Source organism: Gorilla gorilla, chromosome 8, assembly GCF_029281585.2.
Source record: "Gorilla gorilla gorilla isolate KB3781 chromosome 8, NHGRI_mGorGor1-v2.1_pri, whole genome shotgun sequence".
NCBI lineage: Eukaryota > Metazoa > Chordata > Mammalia > Primates > Hominidae > Gorilla > Gorilla gorilla.
In genome coordinates this window covers 106,948,959-106,969,239 of record NC_073232.2, presented here as the reverse complement: position 1 = coordinate 106,969,239, position 20,281 = coordinate 106,948,959, and the positions used below count along the sequence as shown (strand labels likewise).

Sequence of the window (20,281 nt, the reverse complement as noted above, 5' to 3'; positions counted from 1 at the left end):
TCCCTCTTTTTCTATTGATTGGAATGGTTTCAGAAGGAATGGTACCAGCTCCTCCTTGTACCTATGATAGAATTCAGCTGTGAATCCATCTGGTCCTGAACTTTTTTTGGTTGGTAAGCTATTAACTATTGCCTCAATTTCAGAGCCTGTTATTGGTCTATTCAGGGATTCAACTGCTTCCTGGTTTATTTTTGGGAGGGTGTATATGTCGAGGAATTTATTCTTTTCTTCTAGATTTTCTAGTGTATTTGCATAGAGGTGTTTATAGTATTCTCTGATGGTAGTTTGTGTTTCTGTGGGATTGGTGGTGATATCCCCTTTATTATTTTTTATTGCATCTAACTGATTCTTCTCTCTTTTCTTCTTTATTAGTCTTGCTAGTGGTCTACCAATTTTGTTGATCTTTTCAAAAAACCAGCTCCTGGATTCATTGATTTTTTGAAGGGTTTTTTGCATCTCTATCTTCTTCAGTTCTGCTCTGATCTTGGTTATTTCTTGCCTTCTGCTAGCTTTTGAATGTGTTTGCTCTTGCTTCTCTAGTTTTTTTAATTGTGATGTTAGCATGTCATTTTTAGATCTTTCCTGCTTTCTCTTGTGGGCATTTAGTGCTATACATTTCCCTCTACACACTGCTTTGAATATGTCCCAGATATTCTGGTATGTTGTGTCTTTGTTCTCATTGGTTTCAAAGAGCATCTTTATTTCTGCCTTCATTTCATTATGTACCCAGTAGTCATTCAGGAGCAGGTTGTTCAGTTTGCATGTAATTGAGTGGTTTTGGGTGAGTTTCTTAATCCTGAGTTCTAGTTTGATTGCACTGTGGTCTGAGAGACAGTTTGTTATAATTTCTGTTCTCTTACATTTGCTGAGGAGTGCTTTACTTCCAACTATGTGGTCAATTTTGGAACAAGTATGATGTGGTGCTGAAAAGAATGTATATTCTGTTGATTTGGGGTGGAGAGTTCTGTGGATGTCTATTAGGTCTGCTTGGTGCAGAACTGAGTTCAGTTCCTGGATATCCTTGTTAACCTTCTGTCTCCTTGATCTGTCTAATGTTGACAGTGGGGTGTTAAAGTCTCCCATTATTATTGTGTGGGAATCTAAGTCTCTTCTGAGGTCTCTAAGGACTTGCTTTATGAATCTGGATGCTCCTGTATTGGGTGCATATATATTTAGGATAGTTAGCTCTTCTTGTTGAATTGATCCCTTTACCATTATGTAATGGCCTTCTTTGTCTCTTTTGATCTTTGTTGGTTTAAAGTCTGTTTTATCAGAGACTAGGATTGCAACCCCTGCCTTTTTTTTGTTTTCCATTTGCTTGATAGATCTTCCTCCCTCCTTTTATTTTGAGCCTATGTGTGTCTCTGCACATGAGATTGTTCTCCTGAATACAGCACACTGATGGGTCTTGACTCTTTATCCAATTTGCCAGTCTGTGTCTTTTAATTGGAGCATTTAACCCATTTACATTTAAGGTTAATATTGTTATGTGTGAATTTGATCCTGTCATTATGATGTTAATTGGTTATTTTGCTCGTTAGTTGATGCAGTTTCTTCCCAGCCTCGATGGTCTTTACAATTTGGTATGTTTTTGCAGTGGCTGGTACTGTTTGTTCCTTTCCATGTTTAGTGCTTCCTTCAGGAGCTCTTTTAGGGCAGGCATGGTGGTGACAAAATCTCTCAGCATTTGCTTGTCTATAAATGATTTTATTTCTCCTTCACTTATGAAGCTTAGTTTGGCTGGATATGAAATTCTGGGTTGAAAATTCTTTTCTTTAAGAATGTTGAATATTGGCCCCCACTCTCTTCTAGCTTGTAGAGTTTCTGCTGAGAGATCAGCTGTTAGTCTGATGGGCTTCCTTTTGTGGGTAACCCAAGCTTTCTCTCTGGCTGCCCTTAACATTTTTTCCTTCATTTCAACTTTGGTCAATCTGACAATTATGTGTCTTGGAGTTGCTCTTCTCGAGGAGTATCTTTGTGGCATTCTCTGTATTTCCTGAATTTGAATATTGGCCTGCCTTGCTAGGTTGGGGAAGTTCTCCTGGATAATATCCTGCAGAGTGTTTTCCAATTTGGTTCCATTCTCCCCGTCACTTTCAGGTACACCAATCAGACGTAGATTTGGTCTTTTCACATAGTCCCATATTTCTTGGAGGCTTTGTTCATTTCTTTTTATTCTTTTTTTGCTAAACTTCTCTTCTCACTTCATTTCATTAATTTGATCTTCCATCACTGATACCCTTTCTTCCAGTTGATCAAATCGGCTACTGAGGCTTGTGCATTCATCACATAGTTCTCGTGCCGTGGTTTTCAGCTCCATCAGGTCCTTTAAGGACTTTTCTGCATTGGTTATTCTAGTTAGCCATTCATCTAATTTTTTTTCAAGGTTTTTAACTTCTTTGCCATGGGTTTGAACTTCCTCCTTTAGCTTGGAGTAGTTTGATCGTCTGAAGTCTTCTTCTCTCAACTCGTCAAAGTCATTCTCTGTCCAGCTTTGTTCTGTTGCTGGTGAGGAGCTGCATTCCTTTGGGGGAGGAGAGGCACTCTGATTTTTAGAGTTTCCAGTTTTTCAGCTCTGTTTTTTCCCCATCTTTGTGGTTTTATCTACCTTTGGTCTTTGATGATGGTGACGTACAGATGGGGTTTTGGTGTGGATGTCCTTTCTATTTGTTAGTTTTCCTTCTAACAGTCAAGACCCTCGGCTGCAGGTCTGTTGGAGTTTGCTGGAGGTCCACTCCAGACCCTGTTTGCCTGGGTATCAGCAGCAGAGGTTGCAGAATAGCAGATATTGGTGAACCGCAAATGTTGCTGCCTGATCGTTCCTCTGGAAGTTTTGTCTCAGAGGAGTACCCAGCTGTGTGAGGTGTCAGTCTGCCCCTACTGGGGGGTGCCTCCCAGTTAGGCTACTGGGGGGTCAGGGACCCACTTAAGAGGCAGTCTGTCCGTTCTCAGATCTCCAGCTGCGTGCTGGGAGAACCACTACTCTCTTCAAAGCTGTCAGACAGGGACATTTAAGTCTGCAGAGTTTTCTGCTGCCTTTTGTTTGGCTATGCCCTGCCCCCAGAGGTGGAGTCTACAGAGGCAGGCAGGCCTCCGTGAGCTGCGGTGGGCTCCACCCAGTTCCAGCTTCCCGGCCACTTTGTTTACCTACTCAAGCCTCAGTAATGGCAGGCACCCCTCCCCCAGCCTCATTGCCATCTTGCAGTTTGATCTCAGACTGCTGTGCTAGCAATGAGTGAGGTTTCATGGGTGTAGGACCCTCTGAGCTATGCACAGGATATAATCTCCTGGTGTGCCATTTGCTAAGATCATTGGAAAAGCACCATATTAGGGTGGGAGTGACCCGATTTTCCAGGTGCCATCTGTCACCCCTTTCTTTGACTAGGAAAGGGAATTCCCTGACCCCTTGTGCTTCCTGGGTGAGGCAATGCCTCACCCTGCTTTGGCTCATGCTCAGTGTGCTGCCCCCACTGTCCTGTACCCACTGTCTGACACTGCCTAGTGAGATGAACCCAGTACCTCAGTTGGAAATGCAGAAATCATCTGTCTTCTGCCTCAACCCAGCATTTCACATCCAGCCAAACTAAGCTTCATAAATGAAGGGGAAATAAAATCCTTTACAGACAAGCAAATGCTGAGAGAGTTCATGTCCTTGGCCGGGACATGGATGAAGCTGGAAACCATCATTCTCAGCAAACTAACACAGGAACAGAAAACCAAACACTGCATGTTTTCACTCATAAGTGGGAGTTGAACAATGAGAACACATGGGCACAGGGAGGGGAACATCACACACCAGGGCCTGTTGGGTGATGGGGGGTAAGGGGAGGGATAGCATTAGGAGAAATACCTAATATAGATGACGGGTTAATGGGTGCAGCAAACCACCATGGCACATGTATACCTATGTGACAAACCTGCCCATTCTGAACACATATCCCAGAACTTAAAGTATAATTTTAAAAAATTAAAAAAATTGGACTGTCTGATAAAATAACAAAAATAATATCTCAGGAAGAGAAGCTCTTGATCTCACCTGGATCCATGGAGAGCTCAGAATCCTGAGGTTTTCATTGAATTTTTCCATCAAGTTAAGAAATCTCTGATCTTTATAATCAAATCGATCATGGAAAATAACAGAGCAGATCACATTGCAGGGAGCACAGCCCAGGATGAAAGTGGGATCACAGGGTGAGGCTAAAGGATTGGAAATATTTTAAATTACCATTAAAATATACATATAAAATACTTTGTCTTTGATACAGGAAAAAGTAATTTTAGAAACTCTAAACCAATACCTACCTAGAAATTCTCTTATCAACACAAACTACAGCATATTGAAATTTAATACCTCACTTTTTCCTTAAAACTGAATTAATCATTCCACCCTAGCTTGTTTAATAATTGTTTTCCAAATACTGCATTTACCGTACTGCCTTTCTTTACACAATTCTGACCCAAGATGCCTGTTATTTTGAAGAGAAAACAAAAAAAATTAAAGAGGCCACATTTAAAACCACCTAATAATTCAGGTTATCAGTGCAAAATAACATCTGTCTGAAAAGCTTGTAGACGATTGATAGAGGAAGGGAGAAAATAGGAACCAGAAAACATCTCCTATATAATGAGTAGTTGAAGTAACTGTGTGTAGAACCAGCAGAGGGGGAGACTAAAGACAGAAAGGGTATGGGAAAATTCAGATTGATGGAACAAATGTAAAAAGGCAAAAGTCATCTATGTTATACAAGAAAAAATCTAACACAAATGAACACAAATAAGAAGATAGATTGGTTTGCCTAAAATAAAAGTAATAAGAAACTTTCATTTCAAACCTAAACTACAAATAGAGCAGACAGAAAAAGTTAAATTGACAAATGGAGTCCTTTTATTTCCTTATTTCAATATTCAAAGAAAAAAAAGGAATTTCCTGCTCTAAGAAATGGTGTCTATTATCACCAGGCACTATCTTCAATTTATTTGAACAAAGCCTGACCTCTTATAGAATCCTCGGTTATTGTTCTATCTAGCCATCAAAAAAATACCTTATGTTATTATAAATTTTTTAATTTGATCATCATTTAGGTAATTCCATCATTTTACAAATCAATAAATTATTATAGAGGAAAGCTGATTTTCAGCTTGGATTACAAATTACCCTGATTTTTATTATCTCCCTGATATAGTTTGGATGTGTGTTCCCTTCAAATCTCATACTGAAATGTAAGGGCAATAAGAGGAAAGGGCAATTTTTAAATAAAATTGTTATAATCAAATCATCAATGAACTTTACATGTGAGAGTATCATGAATGTAATTAAGAGTGACTTGAACAAAAATGTTGTGCGGTAATGATGGGGAATTAAATAATGGGACCCTGTTTAGTTAACTGCTCCTATGCCAGGCTTCTTTTCAGCTGAAACATGCCAAGGGACGAAGTTTTCAGAAAATCTTTTATTTTAGCCTGGAAGGCAGGGGATAATTTTGGATTATTAGTTAGAGATTTCTGTGTGTGTGTGCATGCATGCATGCAAGTGTGTTTGTGCATGCATATGAACATGATGTAGTGAAAATCTGGTTTCTGGTCTTTCCTTTCACTTCATGTGGGGAAGTATATTAGGCTGTTCTAGCATTGCTATAAAGAAATACCTGAGACTAGGTAATTTATAAGAAAAGAGGTTTAATTGGCTCCCAGTTCTGCAGGCTGTACAGGAAGTGTGATGCAATCATGGCAGAAGGCAAAGCAGGAGCTTTCACTCACATGGCAAAAGCCAAAGCAAGAGAGGGAGGTGGGAGGTGCTACACACTTTTAAACAACTAGATTTCATGAAAACTCACTTGCTATCATGAGGACAGTACCAAAAGGGATGGTACTAAACTATTCATGAAAAATCCACCCCCATGATCCAATCACCTCTCACAAGGCCCCACCTCCAATACGGGGGACTACACTTCTTTTTTTTTTTTATACTTTAAATTTTAGGGTACATGTGCACAACGTGCAGGTTTGTTACATATGTATGCATGTGCCATGTTGGTGTGCTGCACCCATTAACTCGTCATTTAGCATTAGATATATCTCCTAATGCTATCCCTCCCCCCTTCCCCCACCCCACAACAGGCCCTGGTGTGTGATGTTCCCCTTTCTGTGTCCATGTGTTCTCATTGTTCAATTCCCACCTATGAGTGAGAACATGTGATGTTTGGTTTTCTGTCCTTGCGATAGTTTGCTCAGAATGATGGTTTCCAGCCTCATTCATGTCCCTACAAAGGACATGAACTCATCATTCTTTATGGCTGCATAGTATTCCATGGTGTATATGTGCCACATTTTCTTAATCCAGTCTATCGTTGTTGGACATTTGGGTTGGTTCCAAGTCTTTGCTATTGTGAATAGTGCCGCAATAAACATACGTGTGAATGTGTCTTTATAGCAGCATGATTTATAATCCTTTGGGTATATACCCAGTAATGGGATGGCTGGGTCAAATGGCATTTCTAGTTCTAGATCCCTGAGGAATCGCCACACTGACTTCCACAATGGTTAAACTAGTTTACAGTCCCACCAACAGTGTAAAAGTGTTCCTATTTCTCCACATCCTCTCCAGCACCTGTTGCTTCCTGACTTTTTAATGATCGCCATTCTAACTGGTGTGAGGTGGTATCTCATTGTGGTTTTGATTTGCATTTCTCTGATGGCCAGTGATGATGAGCATTTTTTCATGTGTTTTTTGGCTGCATAAATGTCTTCTTTTGAGAATTGTCTGCTCATATCCTTTGCCCACTTTTTGATGGGGTTCTTTTTTTTTTCTTATAAATTTGTTTGAGTTCATTGTGATTCTGGATATTAGCCCTTTGTCAGATGAGTAGGTTGCAAAATTTTTCTCCCATTCAGTAGGTTGCCTGTTCACTCTCATGGTGGTTTCTTTTGCTGTGCAGAAGCTCTTTAGTTTAATTAGATCCCATTTGTCAATTTTGGCTTTTGTTGCCATTGTTTTTGGTGTTTTAGACATGAAGTCCTTGCCCATGCCTATGTTCTAAATGGTATTGCCTAGGTTTTCTTCTAGGATTTTTACAGTTTTAGGTCTAACATTTAAGTCTTTAATCCATCTTGAATTAATTTTTGTATAAGGTGTAAGGAAGGGATCCAGTTTCAGCTTTCTACATATGGCTAGCCAGTTTTCCCAGCACCATTTATTAAATAGGGAATCCTTTCCCCATTGCTTGTTTTTGTCAGGTTTGACAAAGATCAGATAGTTGCAGATATGCAGCATTATTTCTGAGGGCTCTGTTCTGTTCCATTGGTCTATATCTCTGTTTTGGTACCAGTACCATGCTGTTTTGCTTACTGTAGCCTTGTAGTATAGTTTGAAGTCAGGTGGTGTGATGCCTCCAGCTTTGTTCTTTTGGCTTAGGATTGACTTGGCGATGCGGGCTCTTTTTTGGTTCCATATGAACTTTAAAGTAGTTTTTTCCAATTCTGTGAAGAAAGTCATTGGTAGCTTGATGGGGATGACATTGAATCTATAAATTACCTTGGGCAGTATGGCCATCTTCATGATATTGATTCTTCCTACCCATGAGCAAGAAATGTTCTTCCATTTGTTTGTGTCCTCTTTTATTTCATTGAGGAGTGGTTTCTGGTTCTCCTTGAAGAGGTCCTTCACATCCCTTGTAAGTTGGATTCCTAGGTATTTTATTCTCTTTGAAGCAATTGTGAATGGGAGTTCACTCATGATTTGGCCCTCTGTTTGCCTGCTATTGGTGTATAAGAATGCTTGTGAATTTTGCACATTTATTTTGTATCCTGAGACTTTACTGAAGTTGCTTATCAGCTTAAGGAGATTTTGGGCTGAGATGATGGGGTTTTCTAGATATACAATCATGTCATCTGCAAACAGGGAAAATTTGACTTCCTCTTTTCCTAATTGAATGCCCTTTATTTCCTTCTCCTGCCTGACTGCCCTGTCCAGAACTTCCAACACTATGTTGAACAGGAGTGGTGAGAGAGGTCATCCCTGTCTTGTGCCAGTTTTCAAAGGGAATGCTTCCAGTTTTTGTCCATTCAGTATGATACTGGCTGTGGGCTTGTCACAGATAGCTCTTATTGTTTTGAGATACATCCTATCAAAACCTAATTTATTGAGTTTTTAGCATGAAAGGTTGTTGAATTTCGTCAAAGGCCTTTTCTGCATCTATTGAGATAATCATGTGGTTTTTGTCTTTGGTTCTGTTTATATACTGGATTACTTTTATTGATTTTCATATGTTGGACCAGCCTTGCATCCCAGGGATGAAGCCTACTTGATTATGGTGGATAAGCTTTTTGTGTGTTGCTGGATTCAGTTTGCCAGTATTTTATTGAGGATTTTTGCATCAATGTTCACCAAGGATATTGGTCTAAAATTCTCTTTTTTTGTTGTGTCTCTGCCAGGTTTTGGTATCAGGATGATGCTGGCCTCATAAAATGAGTTAGGGAGGATTCCCTCTTTTTATATTGATTGGAATAGTTTCAGAAGGAATGATACCAGGTCTTCCTTGTACCTCTGATAGAATTCGGCTGTGAATCCATCTGGTCCTGGACTTTTTTTGGTTGGTAAGCTATTAATTATTGCCTCAATTTCAGAGCCTGTTATTGGTCTATTCAGAGATTCAACTTCTTCCTGGTTTAGTCTTGGGAGAGTGTATGTGTAGAGAAATTTATCCATTTCTTCTAGATTTCCTAGTTTATTTGCGTAGAGGTGTTTATAGTATTCTCTCATGGTAGTTTGTTACATTTCAATATTAGATTTGAATGGGAACACACATCCAAACTATATCAGGGAGATAATAAAAATCAGGGTAATTTGTAATCCAAGCTGAAAACCAGACTCATTATGACAAGAACTTTATAGGTGAGTCCAACTTGGATGGGGAGAGGATAAATAAACTTTTACTCCCAAATCCAGTTGTTTTAAAATTCACCGAGGATTTTGTATCTATTTAGATATGGTGAGGTCAACCGATCAGGTTGCCCCAAAACAGACTTCCCTTGAAAAGATAGTTCATTACTCACGGTTCCTAAAGGAGGGGCACTCCACACCATGGAGTGCGGGGAGACACATGGGGAAGTACCAGGGTTGGTCAGGAAGCAGCAAGAGCAAAAAGAAACAGTGGGGCTGAGCCTTCATTGGGGTTTTCACAGGAAGAAATGAGTGAGATAGGGAGGGTAGACTGAGTAAGCCTAGGAATAGATAGTTTGAACAATTTCTGTGGGCTCTGGGATATACGGGTGGCCATAGTTGCCCCATAACGGGCCCTATAATAATTTAAGACAAGGAGAATATAGTCAGCACTCTGTATCCATGGTGTATCACGGATTCAACCAACCCCAAATAAAAAATATTCAGAGCAAAAACAAGCATCTGTACAGAACATGTATGGACCTTTTTTCTTGTCAATATTCTCTAATATTGGGAAATATTATAAATAATATTGTCAATATTCTCTAATATTGGGAAATATTATAAATAATATTGTCAATATTCTCCAATATATGGCAAATATAATGCCATATCTAAGGGACTTGAGCATATGTGGATTTTGGTATCCAAGAGGAGTCCTAGAACCAATGCCTTACTGATAAGGAGGGACAACTGTATTGGATTCATGTGTGAGAGTTTGGTAAAGAAGGTGGATGGGACTCTGGCTCTGCAGAGTGTGCTTTGTAAATCAGAGACATGCTGTGGACAAGATATTTGCTATCTCTAGGAACTGTCTGACTTTGGGAGCGGCAGTCCCTTCTAGGACCACAAAATTCCCAAGATGTCGAAGCATCATAAAAATATAGAAAATAAAAAACATGATTAATACACAAGTAAAGATGAAGGAAAATATAAAGAAAGCTGAATACAGAGCTAATGTACAACTAGGGAAGGTAGGATAAAGAGTTATTAATAATACTTAAAATTTATTTAAATAAACATTTTATAACTTGGCATTTGTTTAAATTGAAAGACTATGCTATAGCATATATTTTCTTAAAATATATAAAACATTACAGTAAATAGTAACATTAAATAACACCAGCTGATAATTTTAATTACTTCTTAATTAACAGGGAAATTAAAATTGATAAAAGCTACACTAAAGATGCCTAGTCTCTTAAAACCATAGATAAGCATCATTATGGTAGAAATTGTAGACACAGACCTTAGAATAAACCCCCAGACATGTTAGTGAGACTGACTGTACAAATATAGACCAACCAAATGAAAGTACATGTCAGTTGTTCCATGCCCAAAAGATGTAAAGAAGTCATTCCCACTATGTCTGTGCCACAAGTATCCCTGGTGAAATGTTCTAGAATAGATAACCCACAATTACACTATGGGAAAAACATTGCTCTTTAATAATTTGAAAAAAATGAGACAAAACCTCCTAAATTCATGCTGTAATGATTTGAAAACAAACCAAGCCTGGGACACAATAGGATTAAATGAGCCTTTTATACTCACACCGTATGCATAGTCATTGTGTACAAACACAACAAGCATAGGTGCACAAAACCTCCCTTGGCTCTCTGCTTCAAACCTCCACCCTCCATATGAGGACTGACAACCACTGACTATCATGAAAGATCTGGCCGCCCCTAGGAGGTTTCCAGGGATGTCATTAGAGAAGACAGCAGTGTGTTAATGTCAAAGTATTGCGTATTTCAAGATAGCTAGAACACAGGTCTGTTCTCAAAATGCAGAAATGATAAATGCTCAAAGTGATGCATATCCTAAACACCTAACTTGATCATTACACATTCTGTGCATGTAACAAAATATTACACGTACCTCATAAATATGTATAAAAGTTATGTATCAATTTAAAAATAAATTAAAATAAATTTTAGAAAACATTTTTCAGGAAAAAAAAAAAGTCACCCACCATTGGTTTTTCTCAACTCCTCCACAAGGCATCGGGCTTCCTCTTGAACACGGTCCTCGATGCTCCTCTTCCCCATCCCAAAATTCCGCAGAGTCATGAGGCAGAAACGCCGGATCTCCTTCCATCTCTTTCCATTGCTGAAAAGGATTCCTAGCAGAACAGAAAACAGAAGCTACGAGGGAGAATCCAAACAAGGACAAGAGAGCTGACACTCGGCATCCACGTGGACAGGTCAAGTTCTGTCCCAGGAGCTCTTCTAGCCTGCTTTCCATCCTCCCCATCCCTATAGCCACTGCCCAGTACATACACATGTACACATACACACGATACATGCACATTTACCAAGTCCTTTGTTAACTTTTTCAGCCACTGGAAAACTTCCTCTTCCAGAAAACTCCTCTCCATGATCAATCAGGGCCTCCTTCACTGCTTCATATCCATGCAACACCACAATGGGCTTCAGGCCAAAATACACAGTGAACACAGGGCCATAGACTTTTGAGAACTAAACATAGAAAAGGAAGTTCAAATAGTAGCAAAACTCAGTATTTGGTCTATATATTGTCCGTGACTCAGACTGATATTATCATCATAATGTTGATATGATTATTCTGTCAAATACAGCTTCAAATATTTGTAGATTTTACACAAAGATGATGATTATTGTTTTAGCTGCACATATACAGTGCCTTCAATGTGCCAAGCAGGTAGTATGCAGGCTATTAAACTTAATCATCACATCAACACCTTGTTTACTCTATTTTACAGATAAGACAGATTGTATTTTAAAGAATTTCAAATTCACTGCCAGTGTCCCACAGCTGATAAACAGAAGGTCCAAATTTGAAGCCTGCTTAGTCAATCTGTGAGCCTGAGCAATTTATCAGTTCCTAATGTCCATATTTTGACCAATAATCAGCTGCTGGGACACTGCTTCAGGATCTCCTGCAAAGCTCATCCCATAGGGATCCTGATGCAGGAGTCCTGTCATCAATACTAAAAAATCTACACCTTTTTAAATCACCCAAATGATTCTACTGCCCAGCCCACTTTGAGATCCACTGGTATAATCACCACAGAAAGAGAGTGGACCCAACAGAGATAGTATCAGGATGTGTGGCATCTCACAGAGGAAAAATGTTTTCCATGCTATACACTCATAGGTCACAGACAGCAGCTTTGTACAGAGGCCATAAATATTCTGTTACCACCCAGATGGCCCTGACTAATTAATTCTTTCTTTCATTCATTTATGTTTATGATGAACTCATAGATATTTCTTTGACATCAGGCATGATTTGCTTTTTTAAGACGTTTAATGATCATGGCTAATCTAAGCAAAATACATAGCATATACAGTGACTGACTTCTCAAAATCTTTAATCACAAAACACTTCCATTACCATTTTCCTTCAGGCAAAAAAATATAGCAAATGACTGTGAAGCAAAGAAAGCAGCAGGCCTTTATCATTTTGATTCTACCTTACCACTTGAAATGTTTCTCTTCTGGCAAAATGCATTATTTTATTCCACTATTTCTGACAATGACAAAAAGAAAAACATACTCCACAGGAAGTATTTGCTTTACAATAGCATACTTTAATAATCGGCCTCTGGTGGTACAGGAGGAATGCTGAGGAATGTTCCTATAACATATAACCTTTAATAACTGGCCTCCAGTAATACAGAAGTTTCTATGTGACATTAACAGTTAAATGTGGCAAGCCCACAGCTAACATCATATTTAATGGTGAAAAGCTAAAAGCTTTTCCTGTAAGATCAGAAATAAGAGAAGAATGCCCCCTCTGACCATTTCTGTTCAACAGAGTACTGGAAGTCCTAGTCAGAGCAATTAGACTAAAGATAGAAAATATTCATATAGGAATATTCGTATAGGAAAGGATGTATTCATATAGGAAAGGATGAAGTGAAATTGTCTGTTTCCTGATGAAATAATCTTATATGTAGAAAATCCTAAAGACTTCAGTACAAAAGTGCTAGAACTGATAAACAAATTCAGTAAACTTGAAGGATAAAAAATCAACATGCAAAAATCAGTGGCATTTTTATACACTAGCAACAAAATATCTAAAAAAGAAATTAAGAGAACAATTAATTTATAGTAGCATCAAAAAATAAAATACTTATGAATAAATTTAATCAAGGAAGAGAAAGATCTATATACTGAAAACTACAAATCATTGATGAAAGAAATTGAAGATGACACAAATAAAGGCAAAGATATCCCATGTTCATGGATTGGAAAAACTAATAGTGGAAAAATGTCCATATTACTCAAAGCAATATACAGATTCAATGCAATCCCTATCAAAATTTTAATCTCATTCTTCACAGAAATAGAAAAAAAATCTTAAAATTTGTATGGAACCACAAAAGACCCCAAATAACTAAAGCAAATTAACCAAAAAGAATAAAGCTGGAGGCATCACACCATTGAACTGCAAAATATATTACAAAGCTATAGTAAGCAAAACTGCATAGCATTAGCATAAAAATAGACACACTGATTAAAGGAAAAGCATAGAGAACCCTGAAATAAGCCCACACATCTATAATCAATTGATTTTTGACAAAGGTGCCAAGAACATACAATGGGGAAAGCACTCTTCAGCAAAAGGTGTTGGGAAAACTGGATATTCATATGCAAAGAATAAAAGAGAATCCTAATCTCACCCTTATACAAGAATTAACTCAAAATGAATTAAAGCCTTAAGCATAAGACCTGAAACTAAAAACTACTGAAAGAAACCATAGAGAAAAACTCCATGACATTGGTCTAGGCAATGATTTCTTGGATATGATCCTAAAAGTACAGGCCATGAAAGCAAAACTAGACAAATGAGATTCTGACCACCCAAAAAGTTTCTGCACAGCAAAGGAAACAAGTCATAGAGTCAAGAGACAATCCACGGATTGGGAGAAAATATTTGCAAATCAGACATAAGATAAAGGGCTAATATCCAAAATACTTAGAAACTCAAATTACTCAATAACAAATAAATAATTCTATTTAAAACGAGCAAAGGGGTCAAGTGCAATGGCTCATGCCTGTAATTCCAGCACTTTGGGAGACAAAGGTGGGTGGATTGCTTGAGCCCAAGAGTTCAAGACCAGCCTGGACAACATAATGAGACCACATCTCTACAAAGCATTAAAAAATTATCCAGGCATGGTGGCATACACCTGTAGCCCCAGCTACTTGGGGGACTAAGGTAGAAGGATGGCTTGAGCCCGGGAGCTCAAGGCTGCAGGGACCATGATCCCATCACTACACTCCATCCTACAACAGAGCAAAACCCTGTCTCTATAAATTAATTAATTAATTAATTAATTAAATGGGCAAAGGATTTGAGTAGACATTTTTCAAAAGAAGACATACAAATGGCCAAGATATATTTTTTAAATACTCAACAAATTTAATCATCAGAGAAATGCAAATTAAAACCACAATGAGATAACTCATCACAACTCATAGATATTATTATTATCAAAAAGATAAAAAGATAACAAGTGTTGACAAAGATGTGGAATAAAGTGAACCTTGGGTATGTAAATTAGCATTGTGATTTGAGAAAACAGTATGGATGTTCCTCAAAAAACTAAAAATAGAACTATCAGATGATCCAGCAATCCCACTACCAGTATATACCCAAAGGAATTGAAGTCAATATGTGGAAGACATGCCTGTACTTCCATGTTTATTGCAGTGCTATTGACAATAGCCAAGATATGGAAACAACCTAAGTGTTCATCAATAAATTAATGGATTTTGTATGTGACATATATGTACAATGAAATGCTATTCAGCCTTTTAAAGAGGAAAAAATATTCTTATTTATGACGGCATGGATGAATCTACAGAACGTCATATTAATTAAATAAGCCAGGCAGAGAGAGGCAAATATCATATATGATCTCACTTCTATGTGGAATCTTAAAAAGTTAAACTCAGAGAAGTAGAGATTAGAATGGTGGCTACCAGAGGCTGGCAGGTGGAGATGGGCCAAATAAGGGGATACGTTGGTCAACAGGTACAGAGTTACACTTAGATAGGAGGAATAAGCTCGGGTGTTCTATTGGACAGCAAGGTGACTATAATTAATATTAATGTACTGTATATTTCAAAACAGCTAAAAAAGAGGATTTTAAATGTTCTCACTACAAAGAAATGACAAATATTTGAGATGATGGATACGCTAATTACCCTGATATGATCAATTCACAATCTATACATGTATCAAAATGTAATATTGTACCCCATTAATATATACAATTATCATTTATCACTTTAAAATGAAATAAAACTTTAAGAATCGTGAGGTTAAATACACCTTGTACATTACTGGAGGAACATAAAGCATACTTACATTGGTTAAGGATTTGCTCATGTCCTTAACATCTAACTGCAAGATATTTCCAATAATCGGGAGAGGAGTGGGGCCAGACGGGAGCCTCCCTCTTCCAGAGCTCTGCCTCCAGAGTGAAAGGAGAAACAAACAGGAGAGACAGAGCACCAGAGCCACAGCTGGATCCATTGAAGGCTTCTCTTCTTAGTAAGACAACTGCAGGCTTTCACTTCAAGGCTTTTATAACACTCCCTACTAATCCACCTGTGATTCTGACTCTGACTGTGACTAGTCAGCAAAAAGCACTTTAATCTCTCTTCTGAATGAACATTGGCTCACTGAAAAAGATAAAAATAAGGTGTTCTTTTTTCTTGTTCTTTCCGGTGCCCCACCCTGGAGATTCTGGTTTAACTAGTCTGAAGCAGAGCCCAGGATTTTGTTGTTGTTGTTGTTGTTGTTGTTTTTCCTTGAGATGGAGTTTCGCTCTTGTTGCCCAGGCTGGAGTGCAATGGCAAGATCCCAACTCACTGCAGCCTCCACTTCCTGGATTCGAACGATTCTGCCTCAGCTTCTGGCGTGGCTGGGATTACAGGAATGAACAACTACGCCCAGCTGATTTTGTATTTTTAGTAGAGACAGGGTTTCACCATGTTGGCCAGGCTGGTCTCCCTAAGTGCTGGGATTACAGGCATGAGCCACCGTGCCTGGCCAGGCCTAGGTTTTTTCAAACAGCCCAGGTGGTTCCACTGTGCAGCCAAAATTGAGAAACAATGAAATAAATTATTTCATCAAAAAATTATTCAAAATTTTGGATTTTTAGATTGATGAGCAGTTGGAAATATGACTTTGAGGGCAATCTGTGTATTATATTCCTTGTACATAAAATAATGTTTATCCCATTGAGAGGAGTTAGCCAGCTTGCATTAGGCAGGCAGTAAGGGAAGGGTCCCCAGAGAACCTCCAACCCTTCCAGGTCATCGCCCAATCCACAAAAACCCCAAGTACTTACACTAGATGTTTTGTGCAGATAAGGGAACTTGCACAGGGAGCTTGCCTAAATATGCCCACAGTGAAAAATTCCTACCTTTAACACATGCGCAGGAAGGGAACTAAATCAATATGGAGTGGCTTAGATTAAGAGCCCACACGCGCAATGGAAGGAAGGGGTGGAAACACCAGGAATTCGCGCCTTATGCAAATAAGTATCCCAGCCTCATCAGCTTTTCTATAAAAGTCCTGGTATTCACCTGTGAAGTGGCAATCCACAACCTGCTTTCAGGGCCTCTCTCTTTGCTGAGAGTTTTCCTTTCACTTAATAAATTCTACTCCACTCACTCTCCGGTGTCTGTGTGCCTAATTCTTCCTGCATGAGACAACTCGGACCTAGCTGAGCTAAGGATCTGCAAGACTGCAACACTGTAATGCTTTCTCAAACACTAGATCATTTTCCTTGAAAATGAGATCCTTTTGAAATATTTTAATGTAGTACTAACATTACAGCTGCCTAAACATAAAGCAGCTAACAAACTCATTCATCTTAAATGGCTAAACCGGTTATCAATTAACTAAGTAAACATACACACCTTTTTCCATTAAACCCCCTGAAAAACACTGGACGGCTGAGAATATTATTTCATATTTTCCAAACGGGGAAAGGGAGACTCTAGGAGAACAGATGACCTGTCCAGTGTCCCACAGCTCATAAATGGCAGGCTGGGATTTGAACTGAGATCTTCTGACGCCCGCTGTGGTATATTCTCACTTACACCAGAGCTGCCTTGAGAACAGTTTTAGCAAACTAAAATAAATCCTAAAAACATTTCTCACTCTGAATCTACACCACACTGTTCACAAAATAACAGGGTTGTACATTCTCAAGAGAAGAAATAAAAGCTAGGGTTTCTCCCCTCTCTGTCACTGAAGAGCTGAAACCTACTCAGTATAACTGAGGAAAGAGCCAGTCTCAGAGAATTAAGCCTCCAGACACCGCTGTTTCTATTGCTTTTTTGGTCTGTATCAGAAATAATGGAATGAAATATTGCACAGCAAAGAAGGGGAATTATAGGCAGAACAACAGGCATGTGCTTCAGTGGTGAATGGGAGGTAGGGAAATCATTAAACAGACCCATGGCACAGAACAAACACAGTTTTGCAGACCTGAACTGGAGATGACATTTAGTGCTCATAAGGCTCTATGTATCACTAAAATGATATATACATTTCTAGATCACTAATGGCAATGCTTGTACAAAGGCATATTCTGTAAAGATGTCATTGTGGTATTCTAGATGACTAGTACAGTTATTTGTTTATTTCCATTGTATATATTTAAGGTATACAACATTGGTAGACATATAAACAGTGGAATCATCACTATGGTTAAACAAATTTACATATTAATCAATTCTATAATTAACTTCTTTTTTGTGGTATAAGCACCTAAAATCTACTCTTTTAGCAAATTCTCAGTATAGTATATTAACTATAGTCCTCTTGCTGTTTATTAGATCTTTAGACTTATTCATCCTATCTAACCGCAAATTTGGCTCTTTGACGCACTTTTTTCCATTTCCTCTGGCTCCCACTTTTGGTAACCACCATTCTACTCTCTGTTTCTATGTATTTGACTTTTTAAAGATTCTTCATATAAGTGAAATCATGCAATCTTTTTTCCTCTGTATCTAGCTCATATCACTTAGCATAATACCCTCCAGGTTCATTCCATGTCATTGCAAATGGCAGTATCTCCTTTTAAAGTTTAAAAAATATTTCATTGTGTATATAAATATACAACACAATTTCTTCATCCATTTATTTGTGAATGAACACTTAGATTGTTTCTACATCCTGGCTATTGGAAATAATACTAGATTAGTGCAGTTATTTCTAACTGCAGTAAGGAAAAATTAAGTTTTGTCAAATCCCATATGGACAATGTTTTATCAAACATGTTTACAGGGATTCTGACAATTCACAGAGAATTTTTATACCCATCATAACTCTTTTGATTCTCTCAATTACCCTTGCCTGTGGTAAAATTATTTCCACTTTAGAGGTAAGGAAGCTGGGCCTTGGAGATTCAGTATTTTGTTCAAGGACACAGAGGCTGAAAATGATAGGGCTGAGGCTGGAACCCTATCTCCTAACTCTGACATCATTCCCTCCAAGCAAGAAATTCAGTTCAACTAGAGTCACCAACATTTACTTACCATGTACTATGAGGCAATATTTCACTACTCAGGATAATCAGTGACTTTCAAATACACATTAACCAACTCAACAGTTGCAACATAGGTTGATTACAATTAGGGTGTGGTTTTGTAACCTTTAGAATTTGAGTCAGTCGAGGTTTTGGTGAATAATTTATCTGAGACAAAGAAAAATAGTTATTTTACTGCTTGGCTCACATAGCTCTGAACTCTAAAAGAAGTGCACTACCTTGTTTTAGATAAAATGATCTCAATGCCTTTCTTTAAAACAATCACTTTATTTCTTGAAAAATGGGTCTCTATTCCTCCTTTCTGTTGAGACTTCTGCCTGGTCCTTTCAAAGAATGAAAGAAACATAGATAATTAGAGACAAGAGATCTCAGAGATCCACCAGCCTAATCCCTACTTTATTATTAGAAATAAGGAATTGGTGAATAAGTGAGGTGAATGGTCGCTAGTGCATTAGTACATAATCTTTATTTTTTAAGAATCCAGGTTTTAATTCCCAGTTCAGTGATTCTCACATTGCAGAGATTTCCTATCATTGCCCAAATGGATGGTCAGGAGGGCATCTGGCTGAAGCCCTCCACAGTGACAGAGTAATGCAAACCTCAGCTTGGGTGAAATTGTGAATGTAAACTGCTTCATTTTAAATAAACCTTTTCACTGGAGTGTAGTATACAAAGAGAATGTTGGAAACATCTTAAATGTATATAGCTCAGTGAATTATCATGAATTGAACATATCTGTGTAATCAACACACAGGTCAAGAAAAATAATTTTGCCTGGACCCCAGAAGTCCCTTTATGTCCCTCCTACCTTCCTCCCCGACTAGATAACTCCAGTATTATGCCATAGGTTAGTTTTGCCTCTTTGTGAGGCATATAAATGTAATATAAATGGAATCACATTATGTATCTTTAAGTATCTAGTATTTTCACTTAATTTTGTGTTTGTGAGATTCATTCATGTTGTCACAAATAGCAGTACGTAAGTTAGGGTTACTTTAGAGTGTTTTATTTTATAACAATTCCAAAATTTATCTTTTCATTGTATTGTTAAGGACTTTTGAGTTGATTCTAGTTTGTGGCTATTGTGAATAATGCTGTTATTACTCTAATACATTGTTATCCCAATATAAGGATTTCTGTTGCTATAACTATGAGCATAATTGCTGCATGTGCATGTGTTCAGTTTTATTAATGACTGCCAAAGAATTATCCAAATGGTTTAATAAATTTACTATTGTACTGAGAGTGCCAGCTGCTTCTCTTTTTTGCCAACCCTTAGCATATTGTCTTTTTTCATTTTAACCATTTTGATGTGTGTGTAATAATATCTTATTGTAGTTTTAATTTGCATTTCAGTGAAGCTTCATGATGCCGGGTGCTTTTTCAAATGTCCTTTGGCAATATCAAATCTTTTGTGAAGGGCTTGCATAGATTAGATATGAGTCCATTATTGGTTTTATGTGTATCATTTATCTACGTATATGCATATCTATATATATGCATATCTATATATACACATATATACACAAATGCATATGTATTTTATATTTATATAATTTTAATAACTATAAATGTAATAAAAAGTTGGAGGTACAAACAGAGAATTTTCTCTATTTTGAACATTTGAGAGTAATTTTGGACCTGAAGTTCTAAACCTGAAATATTTTAGTATATAGCTCTTATAAGCAAGGCAATTTGACTATATAACTTTAAAATTCAGGAAATTAACATTGATGCATTAGGGCCATCTAATCCTCATTTCCATTAGTGTTTCCTGAATA

General features: G+C 37.8%; 1 protein-coding gene across 1 annotated transcript in view; it reads right to left on the bottom strand.

The window, feature by feature from the left end:
* Positions 1-15,612, bottom strand: part of LOC134756383 (cytochrome P450 2C18) — a 52,281-nt gene extending 36,669 nt beyond the window's left edge. Inside the window, exons 1-4 of the mRNA XM_055352525.2 lie at positions 15,302-15,612; positions 11,256-11,418; positions 10,914-11,063; positions 4,037-4,197 (exon numbers count right to left, since the gene is read on the bottom strand). Coding sequence (XP_055208500.1) covers positions 4,037-4,197; positions 10,914-11,063; positions 11,256-11,418; positions 15,302-15,469 — 642 coding nt within the window. The 5' untranslated portion in view covers positions 15,470-15,612. The remainder of the gene's footprint in view (positions 1-4,036; positions 4,198-10,913; positions 11,064-11,255; positions 11,419-15,301) is intronic.
* Positions 15,613-20,281: the final 4,669 nt, after the last annotated feature.